Below are 26,480 nucleotides of genomic sequence, written 5' to 3'. Positions count from 1 at the left end.
AATGTGAGAGCATTATTATTTATCTCACATCAGAATTGATATAGAAAAATAGATACACTTTATACTAGTCACACATGTTCTTGAGTCAATCAGCACTGAGTAACTAATTTTAAATATTGCCTGTCAATTCAGCATAACACCTGTGATCTGCATTAAGGTTTTATCACATGTTCAACTCCTGTAAAAATTGTAATCTTTCAAGGGTTTTACATTCAACAAGTTCATTTGCAACTCAAAGATTTAATGTATTTTCAGGTATTTCTTATAAAGCTATAATCTCTATAAAACACATTTTTTAAATTAGAAGGAAAAGGTAGAAGATTGAGAATCAGCAGGTGAATCTAATTTCAATTTTGGATAGTAATGAAAACATATTTTTGTTTTTATTATGACATTTTCAAAAGAACAGTTTTGATTTTAGTTAAATGATTTTTTAAAATTTTTACTTTGGTGTGTGGGGGCAACTCAGAGTACTTAGCAAAAACCAACTTGGAATTTTCACTCAGTTCTCAAAATATCACCACATATTCTTTGAACCATTGGCATAATGCATCCAGTTTATAAAATCATTTGCATTGCATTGAGCTTTTGCCTGTCTTGTATCTTTAGATAAATTTGAAAGCTAAAGAAATACCCACTGTATTGAATATCTTAAATAATATGGCTGAAATTTGTGAATTGAAATTCCTAAGTTCAAAAAATGATTAACTGCAGCTTGATGTTATGCTTGGAATTTCCCATGCTTCATAGCATTTCTAAAATATTATGAGGGGAAAAAAAACTTCCTCCTACAATTTATAGCAATTTTCGTCATATTTATGTAAAATGTAGAAACTTAAAGAAATATCAAATCCATATACCCTCTAATTGTTACCTCAGTCTTTTAACTATGTCCCTTAACTCTTGAAGAGAAGAATCACAGAGTTCAAGTGACTTCAAGGACCAAATCTTGGTATTCCCATAGAAAAGATTTTAACTATGTTGCACAGAGTAATGGGAATAAGCATGCAAGGGATTGGCACTGAGCTGACCTTCCCATGAGAGAACAGGGTAGCTATTGAAGAGTCCGGGTTTTTTTAAGGGGACTGAGATCCTTTCATCTTACCTCAATTTTTAATACTCCATTAAGTGGTTTGTTACCCCTTGTACAGACTTCAGAAAATCTTTGTGTGTATCCTGATGGTCACAAAGTGACTGTGACCTATTTTTGGTGATGACCTTTCACAGCAGGAGAGTTGTGAGGACCTGGTTTCAAGAGATCTTGAAACAATAGTTGCCTTAAGGGATTACAATTAACTGTCTGGAGTGTTTGGAAATACCGATTCCATTTTCCTGATTCTCACCTGCTTTGATAAAGTTTTCTGTTATCCCCAGTCCTGTGATTTATAGACTCTCTTTGATGTGTATGTCTGATGTCCTATTTCTACCAACTTACTCATGCCTGAATCCTAACACAATCAAGTATAAATCCTATGCTTATGCTCATAAACAAACATATTTTCAGAGCAAGTTTTGAAGTAAATACAAATTCTAAAATGAATAAATTCATGTTAATAACATTAATTTGAAGGATAGCACTTTACTGAACCTAAACCACAACGTCAAGCTTGAAAGCTAAGATGTAGCCAATGTTGAACTTACATTTAATTGGTATTTCTAATTTGTTTCTAATACTAACACACAGAAAGAGTAATTGCATAGAATATATGTTTATGTAATTAAAAATATTTTAAATCTCTTTTTGTGCTGCAATGTTAACAAACACAAAAGTCATTTTTTACCAAATTTTGCCAGAGAGCAGCAACTGAATGCAGATTGTAAGGCACATCCCAATGGTTATGAGCACTATAAAAGTTCAAAGTTTTTTCTTTAAGTGATCTGCTGAGGGCATTAAGCTCTCAAATATAAAGTCTTGGATACTGAAATCAGAAAACTAGACAATCCTGTATGAAAATAGTTTAAAACACTTTAGGTCGGAATCTGAATGAAAGAAATATAGATGATATAATTTATAAGAATATAAATTATTGTGTAAAATAATTATACATTTATTTATATTAATCATAAGAATATGCATTAGCAATCTGTAATATGTAATATTTTAAATAAGCTGTAAAATGTAATATTTTAAGGTGATATTTGTTGTACGTATATACTTATTCTTAGACAATTTATGTTTCTCCAAATATATGTTGAGCTTCCACTTATTCTTGGACTCCAGTTTGAGCAATGCTGACCATATACCTGTGATAATTTCCCTTCTCTTTGATTCCCTCCCTTTTGGATTTCATGTGCATCTTATTCCATGCTACAATACAGTGAACTAATAATGTGTTGAAATTTAAAATAAATTAACTGAATTTATATTTATTTGAATTACAATCAAAAAATATTCTATATGCATAATTAATTAGAAGAAAACTTATCTGTTAATCTGAAAAAATAACCATGAATGCTATCAATAGTTTGGTTAATATTGGATAATTCATACAATCTTGACTGGTTAAAATGAGATAATCTACCACATATAACTGAAAGATCGTATCTTTCTTTTCCAAAGAAAAAGGCTCAGTGTTTTCTGAGATTTTTCTTAACTCATCTCCTTCTATATTAGGTCATTAATTTCTACCTTTAGCTCATGTGGAAGACTAACAACTTGGTATTTATGAGCTTACTTATTTTCATATGATTATTTAATCTAAAACAATAACTATGCTTAAGATTTGTGAATAGTTTCTGATGAAAATTTTATTCCTAAAGAGATACAAAGGAACTCAACAAATGTTCAAAATCAGTTACACTTACACTAGGTTTGGAGTGTGCTTCTGATCTTCAAAATGCATTTAAAAAATATAATGAACTGAAAGTAAAATCAATGAAAGGACGACTTTGTTGTCCATCTATGAAATAAGGCAAGGAACTCAAATGTGAAATTAGAATATCAAGGATCTATCTATCTATCTATCTATCTATCTATTTACATAGGTTTTCACAGAACATTTTTTTTTAAAATTGTGACTCTTTAATAATGGCAAAATTTTTAATGGTATCCCTCTCTTCTCTCCTCTCTTTCCTTGTCTTCCCCCACCCCAAAGCTTCATTCTGACTTGGACAAGGGAGAGGGTACTGTTAAATACACCCTCTCAGGAGATGGTGCCGGGACCGTTTTTACCATTGATGAAACCACAGGCGACATTCATGCAATAAGGAGCCTGGATAGAGAAGAAAAACCTTTCTATACCCTGCGTGCACAGGCTGTAGACATAGAGACCAGGAAGCCTTTGGAGCCTGAATCAGAATTCATCATCAAAGTGCAAGATATTAATGACAATGAGCCAAAGTTTTTGGATGGACCTTATGTTGCTAGTGTTCCAGAAATGTCTCCTGTGGGTAAGTAGGCATGTGAATACTTTGTCAGATGCTAAAGAACCTCTCCAACATTCACATATTCAGGTTGATAGTATTTGTAACCCCCAAATTACTCTTCAACAGTAGAGGATGAATTAATTTTTACTTGTTTTCTCAGCATTTTCTGTTTAGTTTTTTTTTTTGCTCCTTATGAAGATAACAATTAGAATACATAAAATTATTCCATGTTTTTCCATATGTTGGTGTACCTGACCTCATAACACCCCCTTATATTTGAAGTATAAAAAATATTTGTATTGAAATTTATTATACTTACCAATTCTAGACACAAACTGACTGCTGAATATAACTACCTTATATCACCAAATACCAGAGAGAAATTATGTCTCAAGTATGCAAAACTTAACCAAAGTGTGTATTGAGTCTGATCTTAAAGAGTTCAGAAAAGTTGTGTTTTACATTATTTGTAGTATTGATAGAGATTCAAGAATGGTAAGATCATTTATTTTGTGTATATAAGTATTCCATATTAGTTATACTACAGAACAACTAAGCAAATGATAATGTGATTTCATTATTAGAATAAATCTAGAATTTTACTATGGTAACATAATTCTTAATACTTCATATTTAATATAAATTCATATTTCCAAATCAAAGACTTTACAAACTCATATATATATATATATATATATATATATATATATATATATATATATATAACTAAGTAGATAATTCTAACCTTAATGGCAATTTTTAATTAAAATTCTTACTCCTCAGTCACTACTGACAATTCTTCTTGTATTCTAGTTCCTATCACTTCTAGTTCCTATCACAAGCATTCACAAAACGTGTTTTTTTTTTTTTTTTCAGTTTCTGAATGTTTAAAATTTTTATAATCAAAAAGATGGGAAAAAAAGAGACAAAGTTTCCATTTAATATTCCTGATTAAAGAAATTATCTTTTGGAACTTCCTATCACATTTGGAAGATAAAGCTATTATTTGCACATAGGTTAAACTTGAAACTTGTATTGAGCCATTGCTAATATTTCCTAATGTCTCAAAGGGCTACCACTCCCCTACAACCACTCAGGACATGCAGTGAAGATTGCACACACTGCCTTAGGGCAGAAACAGGTTAGTGGCTGTAGAACTTGTCACATAGATTTACAACAAATTCACTTGAAATTGTATGTATGACCTTATCAGGCATTCAGAGACCATATTCTCTCCTTTACCTAAGAGATCAAAGGAAAAGCTGCAGATCTCATTCATTTTCAGGTACATTTTGAGTTGTCCATTTTCTGCAGTGTTATGATTGCTGGAGATTTAGAAATGCAATAGTGAAGAAGCATGCTGTATTAGAAAATAATCTCAGGAAATGAGGTGAACTATTTTATTAATTGTGTCTTTATTTTACAGAGGGGAGAAAAGTAGAGGTAATATACTTTGAGACAAAGGCTTTTAAGAAGGCAGAGCTATTCAGTGGATAAGTAGTTTAACCCAGCCACTTTGTATAAATTAGAAATATCGACATGAGTTTGAAATGCTAAGTGACTCTATTACTAAAACAACATCCTTAAAGCAAACACACACATCTTGTTACAGTATTAGAAATTTTGTCTCATTAGATAAACAATTATGTCTTTTGTTGATTAGGATAAAGTGTAGGGCTGAAAAAGCTGAAGCCCTGCTTTAGAAAATTTGTAGCTAGTTCCTGAGAGAGAAATCAATGTGGATGATAAGGAGCAAGGTAGGTAAGTGAGAAAGCAAAGTGAATGCAGCTTTTGCAATTTTGGGGTTTAATACCATATAATATGAGATCATGAGAAATTGGAAAGATCTGTAGAAAATGAGGCTCTGTGAAATGTGCTGTCCTGTGCCATTACTGAAATTTCTATTGGTTACTCAAGAGACTCCAGTAAAATCTTAACTTGGTTTGCAACACATCCCTCCCCACCCCATGGTAGTGGGGATGGACCCAGGGTCTTCCTCGCCTACACTAGCAAGCCCTCTACCTCTGAGCTGCACCCCCAGCCCTTTTCACTTTATTGTAAGAAAAGTTCTAAGTTTCCCTGTCTTTCTTTGAATTTGTGATCCTCCTGCCTCAGTCTTGCAGCAGCTGAGATTATAGGCCTGCACCACCCTATCTACTTTCTCTGTTTTATTTTCTCTTTTTATTTGTTCTTTTTAGATATATATGACAGTAGATTTTATTTTGACATATTGTATACACATGGAGTATAACATTAAAATTAAGATCCCAATCAACAAATGGGCCAAAGACCTGAACAGACACTTCTCAGAGGAGGACATACAATCAATCAACAAGTACATGAAAAAATGCTCACCATCTCTAGCAGTCAGAGAAATGCAAATCAAAACCACCCTAAGATACCATCTCACTCCAGTAAGATTGGCAGCCATTATGAAGTCAAACAACAACAAGGGCTGGCAAGGATGTGGGGAAAAGGATACTCTTGTACATTGCTGGTGGGACTGCAAACTGGTGCGGCCAATCTGGAAAGCAGTATGGAGATTCCTGGGAAAGCTGGGAATGGAACCACCATTTGACCCAGCTATTGCCCTTCTTGGACTTTTCCCTGAAGACCTTAAAAGAGCGTACTACAGGGATACTGCTACATAGATGTTCATAGCAGCACAATTCACAATTGCTAGACTGTGGAACCAACCCAGATGCCCTTCAATAGATGAATGGATAAAAAAAATGTGGCATTTATACACCATGGAGTATTACGCAGCACTAAAAAATGACAAAATCATAGAATTTGCAGGGAAATGGATAGCACTAGAGCAGATTATGCTTAGTGAAGCTAGCCAATCCCTAAAAAACAAATACCAAATGTCTTCTTTGATATAATGAGAGCAACTAAGAACAGAGCAGGGAGGAAGAGCAGGAAGAAAAGATTAACATTAAACAGATAGATGAGGTGGGATTGAAAGGGAGAGAAAAGGGAAATTGCATGGTAATGGAGGGAGACCCTCATTGTTATACAAAATTACATATAAGAGGTTGTGAGGGGAATGGGAAAATAAACAAGGAGAGATATGAATTACAGTGGATGGGGTAGAGAGAGAAGATGGGAGGGGAGGGAGGGGGCATGGTAGAGGATAGGAAAGGTAGTAGAATACAACAGTTACTAATAGGGCATTATGTAAAAATGTGGATGTGTAACCGATGTGATTCTGCAATCTGTATTTGGGGTAAAATTGGGAGTTCATAACCAACTTGAATCTAATGTATGAAATATGATATGTCAAGAGCTTTATAATGTTTTGAACAACCAATAAAAAAAAAAAGATCCCAGTTTTATGGATATACATGATGGTGAGAGTCCCTGACGTGTATGCAGGAGTATTTCTTTTGAACCTGAACCTATTTACATACTGTAGCTTAGCCTGGGTATTCTTGAAATACATTTATATAAGGTGCTCTTTTCAAATGAATACAGAGGTACAAGCACCACCTATGAATTAAATGTTAAAAGTAGCATACGTACCATGCATTGTTACCTTTTTTCATAATCTCCCATATATATAAGCCCCCCAAACACTGGAGAGCCAGCTTGAGCTGTGGCTTCTGTTGCTTCTCTTTTTCCATGACTAATTTAAAGCTTACCAACAACTATTGTGTATCCAGAACTTGTATTTACTGTATATACCAAGAGTTCTTGAATTCCATTCTCAAGTATGCCCATATTACCCAGTGAAATGGTTCCCTGCTTTAATAAGCAAAGAAAAGTTTATATTTTTCTCTATTTTCCTACCTACCACCCAGCACCAAACAATCTAGACAATGCTTCCTCTTATTATATTCTGGGCATATGTAAATAATTACTGGTCGAGACTGGATGGAACTCTCCCTGTTAAATTCACAATGTTAGCTATCTATGGTTGCAGCACATCTCACTGTCTGCTCTAGGTGTCTGTGTTTGAGGCATTTCCTATGAAATAACTTTCTAACTATCGAGAATGTGGTGATTTCATTTTCTTAAAAGGGAAGAAACAAATTGAAAAATGCATACAGTGAAATAGTTTATTTTGTAATACAAAAGAGAACATGAAGTATCAGTGGAATGAAGTGTCTTATACAAATGTCAATGTGTCAGTAATGGATAAGAAACCTGAAATCATGGTATTCAAATAACCGGCAATGAAATTAAGTGAAGTTAACATTACATGGAACATAAGTGTACAAAGAGAGAATGGTGGTGATCAGAATAGTTTGAGATTTTAGAGGAAAATCAATATTTAAGACTTATAACACTATGGAGTGCATTTAATTTCTTAAGTTGAAGAAAATTCTAGTGAATCTATGAATTGTTTAAGAGAAAGGTCACTCTGTTACCAACTCCTGCTATATCCAATATGCCATGGAAGTAATATTCAAAGATAAAGTGCTTTTACTTTGACCTAAGGAAATTACTTAATGATCCAGATATTCTCCAACTCAAAGCTACTCCTTGGAGACAAATTTAGACTTTATGAATGTGGTCTTAATTCTTTAAGATCACTAGAGTTACAATGAATTGCTGGAATGTGCCCTCTTTAATGTCTGATGATTATGCATCAGTAGATTATGCAGTATAAGTTACTTTCCATGGAGCACTGGAAGAATTCAAGTGTTTAAATCCATATTCACAATTGTGTTCTCTTTCTCTGCCTCAGCTAACTCATTTTGAGACAGCTGATTAGATTATTAATAACCAGGTCTCTATGACATGTTTTAGTAGTTGTCAATTCTGAATCATGAATCATAATTTATGTAGTAAAATGTGCTGCTCCCTAAGCAATACCAAGGTACTAGATAATGTAACTGGAAATTTTTGTCCTTTATTTGATTTCATCTTTAAAAAGAAAGAAAAAGAACTTTGTGCATTATTTTTATATGTTTTATTTTTTTTCAATATAAAACTTAGTAAATTCTGTATCTGAGAAAATATGAATATCTTCTAGGCTCTTTGGAAAGAAATTAATCATAATTACACTGTTTTCCTAGGGTTAGAAGCTACTAAATAAAATCTTGGGGAAACTTAATTTTAGCTTTCATTTTCAGATAATCTTAGGAGTTTGGAATGCCTATCATTGCCTTATAGTAAATATATTATATTTATATTAGATAATATAATTTGAGGATAGGGTTCCTACTGAAAACTGATCTGAAGAATAGGAATCTCTTATTAACCTTCTTAGAAAAAAAAAAAGTTTAGTAGAAGTTGGTACATTGAAAAAAAATAACAACTGGCTTAATAAAAAATAATAAAAGTATTCCTTTCTTATTTTCTTATAACCATTTTTTTCACACAAAGTTTGGGGATAAATGCTAAAATAAAATTATTTAGGGTCTTTCAGAGGTTTCTGACTATAGGGTATGTACTGCATGTTTGTACTGAAAAAGAATATCTCCAGGAAGGAAAAAGTGAAGATTCTAACTATTTTTAGCATTAACTTATTACATCATTGTTGCAATTTAGAAACACATATAAATGCCCCCACTTACTTATTTTCAGAGAGATTCCAATGGGGGTGGGGAAACCCAACAAACTCTAAAATAGATATGTTGCCTTGTCTAAGTGCCTGACATAACAACTGAGAGCAGCTGCATAGCACAGGGGAGCAGGAAACTCCTGGGTGTCTGTCTGTGCCCATAAGCACTGTCCTTGTCAAGAACTCCAAGGCAGCATGTGGACGATTCTACACATAATACATTCTCACTCTATAACCAAAATTAGTCTTCAGACATGGGAATTTACACTCTAATCCTTAGACCTGAGTCAGCTTTCATCAGTTGTCTCAATGAGGTGTTATATTTATAAAGTTCAAGTTCTAAATCACACATCACATTTACATTTTATGTCTTTAGTTCCTTCAATCTGAAGCACTTCCTTGCCTTTTTCTGGCCGACATGACAGTTTTTGGAGATTTCTGGCCAGTGATTTTTTAGAATATCCCTCATTTTGAGTTTGTGTAGTTGCCTCATGTTTAAATAAAGATATATATTTTTGTGGGAGATATCAGAGAGCCAGTGCAGTATTCTTAGTGTTCTACCACCAGATAGAAGATGGTTCTGATTTGTCTCATGACTAATGACATTCCTTTATAGTAAGTGATGAAGGTTGTATATCAATTATTTATTGTTACCTAATGCATTAACCCAAAACTTAAGAGGTATAGCCAAACTATTGGCTGAGGTTGGCTTAATCTTGGATAGGTGGGAATTTGCTCCTGTACTAAGTCGTGTGATCATTACTAGTCCTCAGTCCCTTGCTACAAAGACCTCACAGGGATATACCACAGCACAGCAGCTGGTTTTCCCCAAGAGCAGCTGAGAGAGTGGGGCAGGGAGAGTGATAGGAAGAGACAGGGAGAGAAACTGAGTCAGCAAAGAGACAAAAATAGAGAAAGAGAAACCTTGATTGAAGATATAGTTTATAATCTGATCTTGAGAGTGAGACCCCATGACTTCTGCCCTATTCTTAGAAATAAGCCCAGCCCTCATTCAGATCATGGGATGACACAAAGCCATAAACTTGAGGAAACTGATAATTTTGATCCTTTTACATTCTGCCTAACACTCTGTTGCCTCCTGTGCTGTCATGATTCTGGACATTCCTCTCCTGTAATATATATTAAGCCCTTTCTTAGACCCCAACCAGGACCTCATCATCTAAATCAAGTCCAGAATGGGACAGGGTCCTTGAATTCAGTTCATCTATATTTGAGACCTGTTAAACTACAGAATTAAGTTGCTTACCCCAGGCACAACTAGAACACGATGGTAAGGTAAGCATGATATAATTTCTGCATACAGTTCTGTGAAAAATTGGGATAATGAATAGCAATTCTGAAATCTGGGTAGTTGATGAGGAAAATCATTTGACTAGCTTTTATGCTTGGGAATAATTGTCCATGAATCTGAGGTCCACTGTCTAAGCCCTTGGTTTTCCATGTCCTACTTGCTTTTTCATAAAATACAGCAAAAACATTTTATCTATGTAAATCCCTTTTTATTTTTTTTTTTTAAACTTTGAGTCAGGGTCTTGCTAAGTTGCTTAGGACCTCACTAAATTGCTAAGATTGGCTTCAAACTTGCAATCCTCCTTCTTCAACCTCCCCAGTTCCTAGGATTACAGGTGTGTGCCAACATGCTTAGCTATATTGTGTATTTGAAATCACATATGGGTTTTGAATTTGTTAAGATTTCAAACCATACTTTGTTAAGAGTCCAAATACGTTTTCTTATTTCATTGGGATAGGTGATATTCTTGTTTGTGTTTTGCTTTTCTTACCAGCAAGTGAATAATTCAAATATCTTCTTCTCAAAGGTATTGGAAGTACCAAAGGGGAAAAAAAATGTGCACATACCACTTAACACAATCTCTGGAAAAATGCCGTCAATAAATGGGGACATGTCCTGTTCCCGAAGTGGTGAGCATTCTGAGGAGACTAGCCAGAGAAAGCCTAAATTGCAGATGTTCCTGCTAATTATCATCTTCTCTTTTCTCAGTCTCTCCTTCTGACAAAAGTTCAATATTTACCATCTTCCTTTCTACAAACTAAACCAAGTTTATTTAATAACACAATGGACCTTCTATTCCAATTTACATTTGCTTTGGTGTAGAGGACTCTTTTATCTTAATATGTGGAGACAAGGTGTTGATTTGTAAGAAGCATCAATTATCAGATTACTCTTTTGCTTCAAAGTCTTCTGCATGGCTTTAACACATTTGATGGAACTGAGCAGGGCCTTATGATCTCGCCTGTGTCAGCCGTGAAATGTCCACAGCACTTGGCATGGCAGAACTCTTTTCAGGGCCATAGGATGTTATGACTGAGCATTCAGGGGGCATTTTATTCCTCCGTCTGATTCCCATGTTTTTATTGGTGGTGCAATTGCAAAGGTAATGCTATGGACAGATTTTGTGCAGCCTTGAGAAAAGCGAATGAATTGTTTTAGTAGCAGCACAATGTGTCCCTAAACATAAAACATGCCGAATTGATAGTTGCTTTAGCAGCCACTGATCAGCAATAAATGTTAAAAATTAACAAGAAGTTTCTTTTTTCCTAAAGTGCCAAATGACTCTAAGCATTAAATATATTTTAGCAGGAGTTGCTTCTTGGCCACAGAGTGGTTCAAAACATTAAACACATTTTCAAAGTATTACTCCTTCCCCAGTCTCCAAGTGGTTGTAAACATTAAATATGTTTTATAAAAACTGCTTTGCCAGCTACTGGCAGGATAGCTATGAACATCATTTTTCTTTAAAGTTGCCTTCCAGCTGCGGGATTTTTTCCCCTTATTTCTCCCATTCTATTTATATTTTGTACACAAAAGCAGGCAAGAGGCTACCTTGGCCCAATTGTCTATTGCTTTATGGTAAGTGATCATGGGAAAACAGTTGCACCTGTATAAAACCCTGCTGGTAATAGAAGCTTGCTGAGGTTCAATTGCTTGTACCGGAATTCCACAGAGGTCAGTTCTGTTTTCAAAAATATTTTTTTTCATCTGTGTACTGTGTTGAAGTAGAAAGATACGCATGCACTAACATCATTATTTAAAAAAAAAAGAAAGAAAACACCTTCAAGTACTAGTCACTGATCTATCATAACCATCGATTGAGGCAAAGATACTCCACAAAGTGAAGACTCAAAGGTGAAATGGCAGACTACAAAAGTTCTGAGACCTGTAATTCAAATATGATAAAGGATTTGTAGTCTATGTTTGGAAATTATTCTGCATAATAATTTAAAATAATTCAGCATAATAACTCTGAAGTGAAGAGGAAACTACTATATAAAGTTCTACTCAGAAGTTAACCCTGAAAATGTGCTCATTTTAACCAAATTCACATGAGAATTAGGTGTGCTATATGAGACAATTCCAAAATGAATCGGTTCTATCATCCCAGGCACAGAAATTCATACTCAAGCCAAATAATTAATTACTTAAATTTTGATTTCTGTAGCATCTAGTTGCTTTCCATTTTCTTCTTCCTAAATTCTCTATTGTAGGAATAAGTTCAATAAATTCATTTATTAATCAGATATCTATGTGACAAGCATACTGCAGTGTTGGAAAATAAGTGAAAAAGACAACCACCCTTGTCCTCAGAAAGCCTTCATCACAAAGCTGTCACACAGTGGCAGCAAACTGTGGTCTGTGAACTAAATTCACAGTTTGGATTAGTTATACTCAACCATTTACATATTGCTATGACAGTGCTCAAACTACACTGTGGCCAACACCAGAGAATATATGGCTCAAAGGGACTAAAGCATTTCCTATCTGGTACTTACAGAAAAGCATTTTGACCTATTGGATAGTAAATTGAGTAAATTGAAAATAGGTTAAGACTAACATCTAAAAATAGAATCATGAAGAAAAAGAGTGTTGCATCTACAAGATATTTTTTTCCGGAAGAAAAACAATATTAACAAATAAAGAGAAAGGAACAAGGAAATTGCAAAAACAAGTGTAAATATGAAGAGGAAAAGCAAGTCCCACATTAGCCTGTGGTAGCATGAAGTCTCTAGTCTCTGCTGGAAGTGTTGGTGTGGCTTTATTATAATGATTTCAACACTCGTATTAAGGGCTAAAGATTCATGATGAAGTTGTTTTTTGTGGGTTTTCTTTTTTGGACTTTGAAAAAATGTATCCTGCAAAAATAAAAATTCTTACAAACATGTAACTTTATTATTATTTTTTTTACATGAAAACTAAAACAATACTAATGAGTTTCAAAGAGGCAGCTTCTAGTTTGTGTTGCAACATTACTTACTTCCCTATCTGCTTCCTCTGGATTCACACAGTAGTTGTTCATTGAGATATAATCAATTTGAATAAAAATGCAAAATTGCTGAAAGTATGTTTTTAAATGCTCACCAGAATTAATATTTACTACCAAGTAAGTATTACAGGAAATGTCCTCAGAAGGTAAGAATATCATGAATTTATTAATATCACTATTTCCATTTCTGACCCAGAAACCAAAACTAAACAATTAAAATTAAAAAAAAAGCTCAAGAAGCTGACATATTACAAATAATTAACAAAAATGAATATGAAAATATGGTGCAATTCATTTCATTGGCAAAAGCACTAAAAGGAAAAGAAACATTTCAATTGAACAGTTAACTATATTAATTTTGCCTCTGAGAAAAGCATTGCAATGGAATAATTTTATAAAATACTTTGATGACTAGCAAGTGCCAAAATATGATTATCTACTACATGAATCAAATGAAATATGAAAGAGATTGGTTGCAGCCTGAATTTCTAAAGGACAGATTCATGTCCTTTCCCTACTTTTTAACTGTATTTAGTAAAATACATGTTATTATACAGTGAAGTGATCCATACTGAAAACACTGTCACAACAGTTTAGTGGAAAATTCACTAAAAGATTAGAAAACATATTTCATGTTCCTCAAACATTTTAAGTAATATGATTACCATTTCTGACAGAATTTGTCATTTACAAAAATTATATTCTTCCTTGGTAATGTTAAATACTTCACAGGAAAGGAGTAGAACTCCCAAGTTCGGAGTAGCTCTCTACTCATTTCTATTGTCAGATATATTCACTTTATATTTAATGTGAAGTTTCACTCACTATTTCCACTGCCACTTGTCAGTCAGAATATATATGTATATGTGTGTGTGTGTGTGTGTATATATATATATATATATATATATATATATATATATATATATATATGTATGAAAACTTCATCACCTATATTTCTCACCCCCAGGTATTTAGAAAAAAAATCTGGTTTATACACAAGGTGACAATTAATTCTAAATATCAGAAATAACAATGATTATCAGGATCAATGAGTGATTATGAGGAACTCATTGTATAATACATTTCAACTTTGCACCAATAGTTACTTAAATATATAAAATTTTATTTTGTGTTTTTAAAAATATAGTTTGCTTATTTACTACAGGAACATCAATAATCCCCACCTTGAATCACAAGAAATACTGTATGCATGTGTTAGAATCTAATACAACAGTAGCAGGCTTAGCTTAATTGGGAGCATAATTAAAGCAAAATAGTTTTGAGAGTTTTTCCTAAAGTAAGATTATTGTTTTGTAAATAATAAAAGAAGAAAGACTTCTAAAAATCATTTTATTGGTCCAGATATTTGTTTCTCACAAGGATTATTTGTAGAAATATTATAATAGAGAATAATTAAACCTGGCAATAGCAAGGATAAGAAGGTTTACAGAATATTGTCTAAAAAACACCTGTGCTAATTCTAGAAAAGCAGAAGGCTCTGAGGGGAGAAGGATCCCTGGAGTACAAAAGATCTGCTTATAAACTTGTTTAGGATGGGGAAGTGTTTGGAAATTGGTATTGTTTTTGTCAAGCTTAGTGAGTAAGTACTATTTGCCATTAAAATGTTGTTATAAGAATTGAAAGAGATGCCATTAAAACAACAACAACAACAACTAAACCCTAGAAGGGTTTAAATAAATGTTAGCCATTTCCTTCTGTCTTATGTCAGCAGATTCTTTGCCTGTTGGGTTTTAGTTTTGTAATGGATGTCTTCAATGACTTCTTTTCTATGTTTATCCTTGTAATTGTTCCCAACAAATCACCTAAGAAGGTTATTTCAGAAACCTTTTAAGAATGCATACTCATTATTAAATATGACTTATCCAAAATATTTGAATAGTAACTCAGAAAACAAATGAGATGGGTCTATAAAGCATAACAAATTATTGTAAAAATATGTCTAGTTTATGTGAAAAGTAAAGTGATACAATTTGAGTTTCTAAAAAAACAGACTGAACAAACATATTTCTTCTTCAAACTGCCAATGAAGTAAATAGAATATAGTAATTACACAAATAATTGGAAAGTGGGGGAGGAGTTCTAACAGAACAAAGAATAAGAATTTTCTTAAAGACATAAAATATGTCAACATGGCTTCTATTTGTAACACAATAGAATCTCTGGTGCCAGATTTGATTTTTCATCATAAATATTTATAAAACTGGACCACATATATATAATGTCCATATCTAAGGCTGAGAGAGAGCCATATTAATTTGTTATCCTTGAGGGAAAAAAAGAAAACATGGAAGGAGTACCACACGTAGCCAGATTCTGATTAGGGGCACTTTTTGGTTTTAATTTTACAAGGGTGATTGACACAAGAAAGGTATTCTCAGAATAAAGAGTAGATTTTTGCAGGTAAATAGATGGAGTTGGAGAATATTACGCTGCGTGAAGTAAACCAATCCCCAGAAATAAAATACTGAATGTTTTCTCTGATAAGATGATGCTGATCAATCACTGAGATGGGGTTTGGGGAACATAGGAAGAACAGAGGAGCTTTACATAACCGCAAAGGGGAAGAAGGGGAAGCAAGGGGGCATAGGGTTAGGAAAGACAGTGGAATGAGATGGACATAATTACCCCAAGTACATGTATGAAGACATGAATAGTGTGAGTCTACTTTGTGTACAGCCAGAGACAGGAAAATTTGTGCTCTATATGTGTACTACGAATGGAAATGCATTCTGCTCTCATATATATCAAATTAGAATAAATAAATCAATTTAAAAGAAAAGAAGTAGAAAGAGTAGAGAAGTAGAAATCAGACCTTGGAACTACTGATGTGACTGGGATTGTGTAGGAAGGGGAGAAAAGACATAGAATGCAGTACAAAGTAAGAAAAAGGGTTTAGCATGGGATTTGAACATGCACTGTGCATGGACACAGCCCTGCAAACCTGCGGAAAGCACCTTCTGTGGAGACCGAATTCAGGTTTAATACAGGAAGGGGATGTGTTGGAAGTTACTGACCAGACACAGAGGAGAGACTTCACTGACTATCTCAGGCAGTAAGAACAAGGGCCATTTTGTTCAGTGAAGCCTATGCCCTGTGTCCAAGAACAAAATGAAAAAAAAAAAAAAAAGACTTTCCTTAAAAAGTAATGAAATGAGACACGCCAGATAAAGATCTCTCAGCAGTAAAGATCTCTCTGCTTTCAAAGAAATGTCTTAAGAACCTTTATCAGAAGACAACATTCAGTTTTATTTACAATACATTACCTAAAGTTTGTAGCAACCAATAAAACAGTGCAACATGATTAACTGTATAAAGACCCCTTCTTTAAAGAAGGTTCAATTTCATTGCTGGGGTTGGCACTCCAACATAGCTTTTGGGGAGCACATAATTCAACACAAAAGATACTTAAGAGGTAAAAATTTTCAGAGTGGATAAAATATGACAAGACTATAGCCCTCTATTATAAATGCACTTTAAGCATGTAGACAGAAATACATTAAAAATAAAAGGAGTACCATGGAAGCAGTAGACATAGAAAGACAATGCAGACAGATTGCAATTCCAAACAAGCTGGGTTTCCAGAGATAAAATGAAGTTTAATGGAACCGGCATAGGTGTTCAACAACAAATCAATAAAGAAAATTTGGCATATATACACAATAACAGTTTTAGTGAGTCATGTAGACAAATGATCATGTTTTCTCTCATGTGTAGAAGCTACAGAGATAAAAGGAAAATAAAGGTGGAGTGGTGAAGGGAGAGTGACTCATGAAAAATCTAAGAGAGGTCTGTAGAGTAGAGGAAAGGGAAAAGGCAGAGGGAGGAGGGGAGGAAAAGGGGAAATTCTGGTGAGGGACATTGGCCATATTATATTGTTATATCATGTGCATGTACAAATATGTAACAACAAATTCCACCATTAAGTACAACTACAATGCACTAATAAAAATGTGGAAATAATACATAAAGAAAGAAATTGAGATAAGTTAACATTGTGAAAAGGGTAAACTCTTCAGAAATGCATTGTGATCCTCAGGGCTTTTAAAAATGCAACATAGCAGCCAGATGCAAGGAGAAAAACAAACAGAACTAAACAGAAATAGAAAATTTTTACTCATAGTTGTATATTTTAACACTCAGCTCACAATAAGTAATACGCAAATAAAAATTAAAATACATGCAATCAACCAATTCATCTAATATTCAATTATCGAAATGTTACATGAGGGAAAGCATAGGAGGAAAATTACCTTTAGATAGGGAATGCGGGGGAGGAGAAGGGAAGGAGAAGGGGAATAGCTAGGATGGTGGAAGGAAAGGGTCATCATTATACAAAATACATGTATGAAGATGTGAATTTGATGTCAACACACCTTATATACAAGCAGAGTTATGATTAATTGTGGTATAAAGATGTATTAAGAATTGTATGCAAATAAAGAGAGCTCATGGCATAATTTGTCGTGAACATACTTTATATACAGAGTTACAAAATATTGTGCTGTGAATGGATAACTATGGAGGTAATGCACTCCACTATTGTCATGTATGTAAGAAATAAATAAATAATTTTTTTAAAAATGTTACACGAAAATATTTTTATCAAATATACATGGACCATTTATCAAGGACCATGTATTCTATACAATAAAATAAGACAATATATTTTAAAATATTAAAGGGTGAAACAATTGTTTTTACATTTATTGGGGTGCTGGTTAACTGGTTTCAACATTTGTGAAAATTTCATTAAATAGAAATTTTAATTTTGGTGCAATTTATTCTATCTAAAATTTCCCAAGCAGAAAAAAAAATGGCATTCATTCACTCATATACATACATAATCTCAAAACATGCATGCATACATACATGCATAAATCATGTGCAAATAAGCTGATAGAAAATCCTAATAGATGTGAGGGATCAATGATCCCAAACCAGCAAAAATGATGAATTTCTACAAAGTGATACTTCCATTTGAATTTAAAAATAATCTCCAAATTAGAAATATTAAAGCTACATCCTTGAAGAAGAGGCCATGATGTTTATTAAAAATGATTTCCCGGGGCTGGGGTTGTGGCTCAGTGGTACAAGGCTTGCCTAGAATGTGTGCAGCACTGGGTTGGATCCTCAGCACCACATAAAAAAATAAATAAAATAAATAAATGTATTCTGCCCATCTACATTAAAAAAAAAGAAATTCTTTAAAAAAATGATTTCTCATCCCACACTCAGTCAATATTTCCTTAATGCCTTTGCTCTGAGATGAAAGCCCCCATGTAATTGTCTAAATGATGAACTCACAGTCAGGCACTCCCAAGCATTAGAGTTCACTGAAAAGAGTGTGCCCTTTGTGGCAAGCATGCTGGGCAGAAATGTCCCCACTTTCAAAAGATTTGTGTACTGACCACTGAAAAGAAAGCATACATCCATAAGGCATACCAGATGTTTTAATAATAAGAAACTTCAGCTACTTGAGTGAAAGTAACTGTGAGCAGAGGAAACAAATTCCATTTACCAATAATGCTTAATCAAAACCCTCACCAACAAATAAGGCATGGCATTGGAGAATTACCAAATATTTAAATAAATGTAATAAAATGAAGTTAACACTATATTAAAAATGAAATAAATACTAAGAAAGCAGGATTAACACAAGAAAGTAAATAAAATATGAATCATTTTAATATCCTCACAGATGATACAATTCAATACACAAACATAAATTTTATATGTAAAAATAAGAAACAATTATCTATTTATAAAACAATACTTGGTAATGCTGAATAATATAAAAATAAAGCTGATGCCAAAAAATTTTACAATCTGAACTGCCTTGTGAGGAAAAATAATTAAATGGATGTCAGAGCAATTATTTAACAGACATGCTTTGTTGGATGACTGGGGCTTTTTAAAGGTACCAAAAGTTTTAATCTATTAATTTTGATATCTTTCTCATCATAATCATTCATTTCTTTGGGTATCTATATTTTCCCCCTGTCTTTTTACCTTTCCATGCTGAACTGTAAATTTCTCCTGGCCTATATTTCTGTATATTGATTCTTCTATGCCTACTGGTGGAAAATAATAATACATTTTTTAAAAATTTGAGTAATTATATTTCATTTTTAAAGTTCTGTTTAGTTATTGTAGAATATAATATTTTCACATTTACTCTGCAATTATTTTATCCTTTTTATTAAAATTATAAACAGTAAAATATTTTCTATCTGCATTTGACTTGTTTAGTGTTTAAACTCTTTTGTTTTATGTTGACTTTGTAAATTTTGGCTTATTTGGATTTGTGTTCTCTGAGAATGCTGTAAGATTTTGGTGGAAGACATTCATAAAAGCTTTGAATTTTTTACTATTAATACATGGGGCAGAACATAAGTAGGACTACTTTAAACCATGTTTTCAATCTTGAGATTATCTGAGTCATACAGATGCACAAATCCAAGTATTAGACCCATGCCACAGGTGCTTTCTAACTGGTTGGCTACAAGGACTTGATGATCTCCATTGTTGGGGGGAAGGGTTCTTGTCATACTTCTTAACACAAGTTAGTTCTGGGTTCTGCTTCCTAATTCAATCTGAGTGTGTTAGATATTCTTAGTTGCAGGGATCAGCAATTTGCAGCTAGTAAGGCAATATCCTTATCCCTCAGGGTTCCTTTTTTTCTCCTCATATTTGGTTTGATAGCTCATTAAAATGCTATAAGCTGTCCATACTTTAAAAAATGTTATCTTACAATGTACAATAACTGGTATTTTTGAAAAATCATTTTGGAATAGAAAGAGTAATCCAAATGACTTATCTCATTATTATTAGAGAATTAAATCCTGGCATTTTAAAATGTGGAGTACATTTTATATATTAGGTGGTTTAACTTCTAATTAACTTTGTTTAGAACACATTTTGAACCTTAATTTTATATGAAAAGGTTTTAGTATTTGATAAAGATGACATTAGTGCCACAAATTTGTACCTGAATGACTGTGGGCAAGTGATTTGAAATTTGCAAGTGCATATTTTTTTCATTTGTAAAATGGAAATGTATAACTAGGGTACATGTGTATTAAAGGAATTACTGTATAAAAATCTAACAGAGATGAGGCTATGGATCAATGGAAAAGTGCTCGTCTATCATGTTTGAGGCCCTAGGTTTGACCCAAGTAACTAACACACACACACACACACACACACACACACACACATGCACACACACAGACACACACACAAAAAAACATCGTACCTGAAAATAATAGGATGTCTAAAATTAGTGTTCTCAGCCTTCCCATCTGCCACTGAAATTCCTGGATATGAACTTCAAAGGAGAAAAGACTATAACCATTCTATTCAGTAACATAAATTGCATTGTGTATCTTCTGAGGCAAGTACTTTTCCCAAATTGAACCATGCTCCTCAAACAATTTTTCCTGTGTCTTTTAAATACCTACATTCTACTGTTGATTTTACATTTAATGGAGGATGACTTATTTGTTCACAATTACAATCAAATAATACCTAGAGAAGAGAAACTTCTGAGCTAAGCCAATCCTCAACTCAATTAACAACTGATCTCTCTCCTGTTTTCACAGATACATGCATTATTCTACCAGTAGTAAAATCCCTCTTGTATTACAGAAAATAAAATAAAAAACAAGGATTTTTTTTTATTAACTAACCTATGTAGCAAGTGGATATTTTGTTGTCAGTCAATATGCCAGAATAAAAATTACAGCAGTGAAAATAGTTATTATCATTATTAAGCTATAAAAATAATACTTATGTGCTATATAGTATTATCCATATAGGTTGACTGAATGATATGCTACCGAAAACAATATAGTGGTTAAGATTATTTCATGTACTAGAAATATTTTCCATCCATACCAGCTTAGGGAATAAAAATTATTAGAATTTAATGTCTTTGATTCATAGTAATTAATGAGATTATCATGTTATAACTTATGAAATATATTCTGTGTGTGTGTGTGTGTGCACGCGCTAGAGATTGAACCTAGATAAATTTAAAAATTGGACCACATCCCCAGGGTGTTTTCTTTTTTTTTTTTTCTGGGTTTGCTTTTTTTTTTTTTTAATAAGACAAAGTTTCACTAAGTTGCTTAGGGCCTCACTATGTTAATAAGGTTGGCTTTGAACTTGTGATCCCCCTGTCTCAACTTCCCAAGATGCTGGGGATTAGAGGTGTACACTACTGCATCAGGCAGTATATTATTAAATTTAGTAAACATAATTTTATTTGTTCTGTTTATATATACATGACAATATACATACATACATACATATATATACATACAATACTCTATTACAAGATAAGTCACCAAATGACTATATTCTGTAGATTCTGAATCACAAAAGAACTAATGGTGGTGTATTAGTCAATGTTTCCTCACTGTGGTTAAAGTACCCAACAAAAATAACTTAGAGGTAGGAAAGTTTGTTTTGGGCTCTTGGTTGCAGGTTTCAGGGGTTCAGTCCACCATCAGACGATTCTTTTGCTCTAGGCCCAGGATGAGGCAGAATATCATGATTGATGGGTGTGAAAGAGGAAAACTACATCACTTGTGGCAGCTGGGAAAGAGAGAGAGAAAGTGCATGAGCCCCAGGAGCCAGGGATAAGATTAAGTGCTCAAAGGCATGCCCCCACTTCCTTCAGTCATACCCTACCTGGTTATCAACCAGGAGTCCACTAAAATTTATTAATCCAGCAAATAAATTAATGTGCTGATGGTGTCATAGCTCTTATAATCTCATCATTTTACCTCTGAACACTCCTGCATTGCTCAATACATGAACTTTTCAGTTGACACTTTATATGCAAACAATAACATTTTGGTACTAAAGAAAGTCTTCGTTTCAGGTGTTTTTAAAAATGGTTATTACATTGTAGTAGAATAGATATGAACTGAAACAGGTTTTTCAATACTCTATTACAAGATAAGTCACCAAATGACTTTCATTTTCACATTAATCCTCTAGAATTGGAAATAGGAAAATGATAATTCATTTTTCTCCTCTCCTTTTCCATGTGTCCTCCTCCTAGCCTCAGTCATACTTGACTATGATTTTTAAAGAATATAAACTGGGGCTGGGGATGTGGCTCAAGCGGTAGCGTGCTCGCCTGGCATGCGTGCAGCCCGGTCCTCAGCACCACATACAAACAAAGATGTTGTGTCCGCCGAAAACTAAAAAATAAAAATTAAAAAAAAAAAATTCTCTTTCTCTCTCTAAAAAACCCAAAAGAATAGAAACTGGTTCACTCCTCATGGGTACACATTCACTCAAATATTTTCTCTTCTCAAATAAGTTTTCAAAGTGTCACTAAACACTATGGTTTTCACCCTTTGTTGAGTCCAAAGCCAATAAGCAGAACCAGGGATGAGAGAGAGAGAGAGAGAGAGAGAGAGAGAGAACTTTTCTTTTTATTGTGTTTTGGGGGGTAGGTTGATTGGTTTTTGGCAATATTAAGGACTGACTGTATGGACATTGTTACCACCAAGGTACACCTGCACCCTTTTAAAATTTATGTTTTTATTTTGAGACAGGATCTTGCTAACTTGTCCAGACTGATCTCAGAATTGTGATGAGCCTCCTGAGTCTCTGAGATTACTGGTGTGCACCAGAGCACCCAAAAGGAAAGATTTTTACTTGTGCAAGGACAGCACTGAGGATAACTCCCAAAGCAGAGTTTCCCTGAACAAAGAAAGCAAGGAGCTTTTATTTAGGAAATATATGCATATCCATATTGAAAGACTTATCATATGTAGAGTGGGCACATGCCTGTGCACTCTCAGGTCACGATCATGGTTCACACATTCAAAAATGGTGGTGGGGGAAATGACTCCTTGGTGGAGGATTTAGAATTTTTGAGATAATATGAACAAAATTCTCTGCAGTTCTCCTACAAGGGTGAGTCAGAGAGACTCAGTGCTTTAGTTTGGATATGGTTATTTTCTCTGGAGGGCCTTATCTTCAACAAAGAACACCTTGGAAGAATGTCAGCAGTCTTCTAAAGAGGCAGCCGCCGCTTTCACTGAAAACTTTTGCCTAGAAATTCACAAAGGTGATCAATGCTCCAATAAAAAGAAATACAATCTTAAGACTTTCATTTGATCACAAATCAACCTGCTGTGCTAGGATATCCCCTACTCTGGTTGTCCATCGTTCTAAGGTCAAGGTCCTTCAGAGTTTAAATAAGACTAATTTACTCCAAGAGAACTTTCTTTTTACTATAGAGAAATGGCTTTCATATGTTTATTTTGCATATAAATATATTTTAATTACTTCAACAAGTAAATTGAAATTAGAAACACATTGATTTTAAAAGGTAGTAAACAGTGTATAAATAATAGCAGCTTTTTTGAAATTGTGTCACTATTCTTTCATCTTACTGACAACATATTTAGTTTTGTGAGTTAGCAATGCAAAAAGAAATTTAGAAATAAAATTTGATATTTTTATTTCTTTAATTTTTGTTGCTAAAATGAGAAAATGATAATAATATTACCTTACCTTCATTTTTTTCTTAACATAACATTTTTCTTATTTACCTGATAAATTTTTTCTCTCATTAATTATGCTGTATTTGAAATTAGTTCAGGAGGACAGAGTATTTGGGGACACTATTTTAAGAAAACATTTTATCTTCCAGACCATGTTTGTTAGTTTGTGTTATTTAAATATGCCATGGATTAAGTCTTAAACTACAGGTTAAATTTATCACTTGTTATTTACTTCTATTTTAAGTCAGTTTTTCATTTTTCCATTGTCTTTATCATTTTCTTATGGGTTACATGAAAACTTTGGAATTCTAAATTTATTTGCAATATTTTAAGTATATGATATGGTTTAGTTTTCTTAGTTGCTCTGGTTAAAATTACATATATATATATACATATATATATATATATGCATATAATATAACACATATATATATGCATATAATATAACACATATATATATATATAAACTTATAGTCTTCTGTTATCAATGTCTTACTGTCTCAAGGGAAGAGTGAAAAGCTTACTTCCATGTAGGGCTCTTAATATAATGTAGGAATTCTTAAGTACAATCAGCACTGTAGACTTGTTACTGTCATGTAAATAACACATAGTTTCATATGAAACGATGAGGGCCAGAAAAAGTAGATGATGTTTTAAAGTATCATAAAAGAAAAATTATATGAACTAACATTTCAACTTTCAGCAACAACAACTTTCAAGGATCGAAGTGACACAAGGCATTGTTAAATGCAGAAGAACAAAGGTGTTGCTCTCAAACCTACACTTTAGGAATCACTAATGGAAGTTATCTGTATGGAAAAGAAATGATAAAAGGGTAGAGTTTCTGCATTTTAAAAATCCATCCAAGTGTGTAAAAATTACTGTATTTTATGCATCAAATTTCTATTGAGTTTATTAGGTAATTTTTGATAGTTGAAACAAAATTAGTACCCTACCAGTTGAGATGTTTATGAATATGGAAGATATTTTTTAAATAATTATATAGCTCACAGTTCTCAGTTCTTTTCTTTCAGTATTTTGAAAACATCCTCTACCTCTTTCTGGTCTTCCTTGTTTGAGATTAAAAACAAAATCTGTTATCGTTTACATTATTGTCTATCATAAGAAATGTTCCATTTTTCTGTGTGCTTTTGTGGTTTTTGTCCTTAGCTTTCTGAAGTCGAACTACAACTGCTTTTATGTGTACTTTACAGTTAATCCTTTCAAGGATTATTCTGCCTCCTACATATTTAGATTGATGCCTTCCACCTAATTTGGAAAGGTTTTGGTCATTATTATTTAATACATTTTCAGTCCCACTCTTGATCTTCTCTCCTTTTGGAGAATATAATAACTGTTAACTCTTTGCATATTGTGTTCCTTGCAAATCTGCTATTTTCCTGTTCAGTTTTTTGCTCAGAATAGTACCTTCTATTGGCAAGTCATTACGCTTGCTGGGTATATTCTGTTGTCTCCACTGTGTGTCCATCCACTCAGAATGTTATTTCTAGCCTTGTATTTTTTTTTCTTCTATAATTTCCATTGGATTACTTCATAAATTCTCAATAAGGGTGATTTTTTTTTTCTACTTTTCTTTCAGGAGAAACTCTAGTTAGTTATTTAAGGTTTCCTCAAAATCTTTGTCAGATGATTCCAACCTCGCCTTCACATCTGTGTTGGAGTCTGTTGAAATCTGTTGATTATCTTTTCTCATAGAGGTTTCATTTATTTGTTTATTATTTATCTATGGAAATAGTGACTTTTATTGTATTCTGGACACATTTGGTATTTTATTATGATATTCTGGGTTCACTTTAATATATTTTTTCTCTTTTTGTTCTCTGTCCTACTCCTCCCTCATCTTCCTCCTTTAGATAGTCCTCTACTGATGTGCAGCTTAAAGTTGGATGGGCATGCCTGTTCCTGCTAGGACCCACTAAAACTACCCTACCAAAAGTGAGGCATTGACTCATGACTCACACTTCCTCACTGCAGACTAGTGAGGCATAAGATTAGCATCTCCCTCAAAACCCTGACTACTTCACAGTAAAAATGGAGCACTGACTCATGTGTCTTTGCTGTGTCTAAGAAAAGGTATACCCTCAATTCCCAAATGTTCGCCAGGGTTGGGAAAATGGGTGCTGACATAACACTTTGTGGTTTCCAAGCAGTGTGTGTGAGGAGAAGCTGTGCAAAAGCCTGGTGTGATAATTGAAGCGTCCATAATAAGTTCTTCCATTTATAGTGCTTTTCTTGTGGCTGAAACAATTCATGCCAACCTAAAACCATGGAATACAGGAGATAATACTGCATATTTGTTCAAGATACAGATACCAGGCAGGATTTGAATTACAGTTTCACATTAAAATATTAATACATCATACCAACAAAAATATGCACATGTAGAGCTAGGTGGGTCACCCACTTGCGTTTAAATTTTCTTATCTTTAAAATAAATGTAGGAGCTGTAAAGCTCACAGTGAGGTTGTGAGAAAACAAGATCTTGATACAAGCAAAGCCTGTAGATCAGTGCCTGACTAAATGCTAAATTTCTTTCAGATGTTAGATTTGGTTTCATGTATGGTGCTGGCTTTGCTCAACAGCAATGTTTTCTCTGTTGTCTCAACATAATTATTAATAGTGTCCTTGTTAACTCTCAAAAGTGTCCCTGTTCAGTTTAGAGGATGAATTATGTAATTCACCTCCTTATAGTTTTTAGAAATTATATAAAAATTATGTAACAATCATCAG

At 33.5% G+C, this 26,480-nt stretch overlaps 1 protein-coding gene across 4 annotated transcripts in view; it reads left to right on the top strand.

Moving 5' to 3' along the window:
• Cdh12 (cadherin 12) overlaps positions 1–26,480 on the top strand; it is a 659,985-nt gene that overhangs the window by 461,042 nt on the left and 172,463 nt on the right. For all 4 annotated transcript variants that reach the window (XM_071611883.1, XM_071611880.1, XM_071611881.1 and 1 more), the window contains one exon: positions 3,096–3,390. In XM_071611883.1, the coding sequence (XP_071467984.1) occupies positions 3,096–3,390 (295 nt within the window). The remainder of the gene's footprint in view (positions 1–3,095; positions 3,391–26,480) is intronic.

Source organism: Marmota flaviventris, chromosome 5 (assembly GCF_047511675.1).
Source record: "Marmota flaviventris isolate mMarFla1 chromosome 5, mMarFla1.hap1, whole genome shotgun sequence".
In the NCBI taxonomy this organism is placed as follows: Eukaryota; Metazoa; Chordata; class Mammalia; order Rodentia; family Sciuridae; genus Marmota; species Marmota flaviventris.
This window is presented reverse-complemented; position numbering and strand designations above follow the sequence as displayed.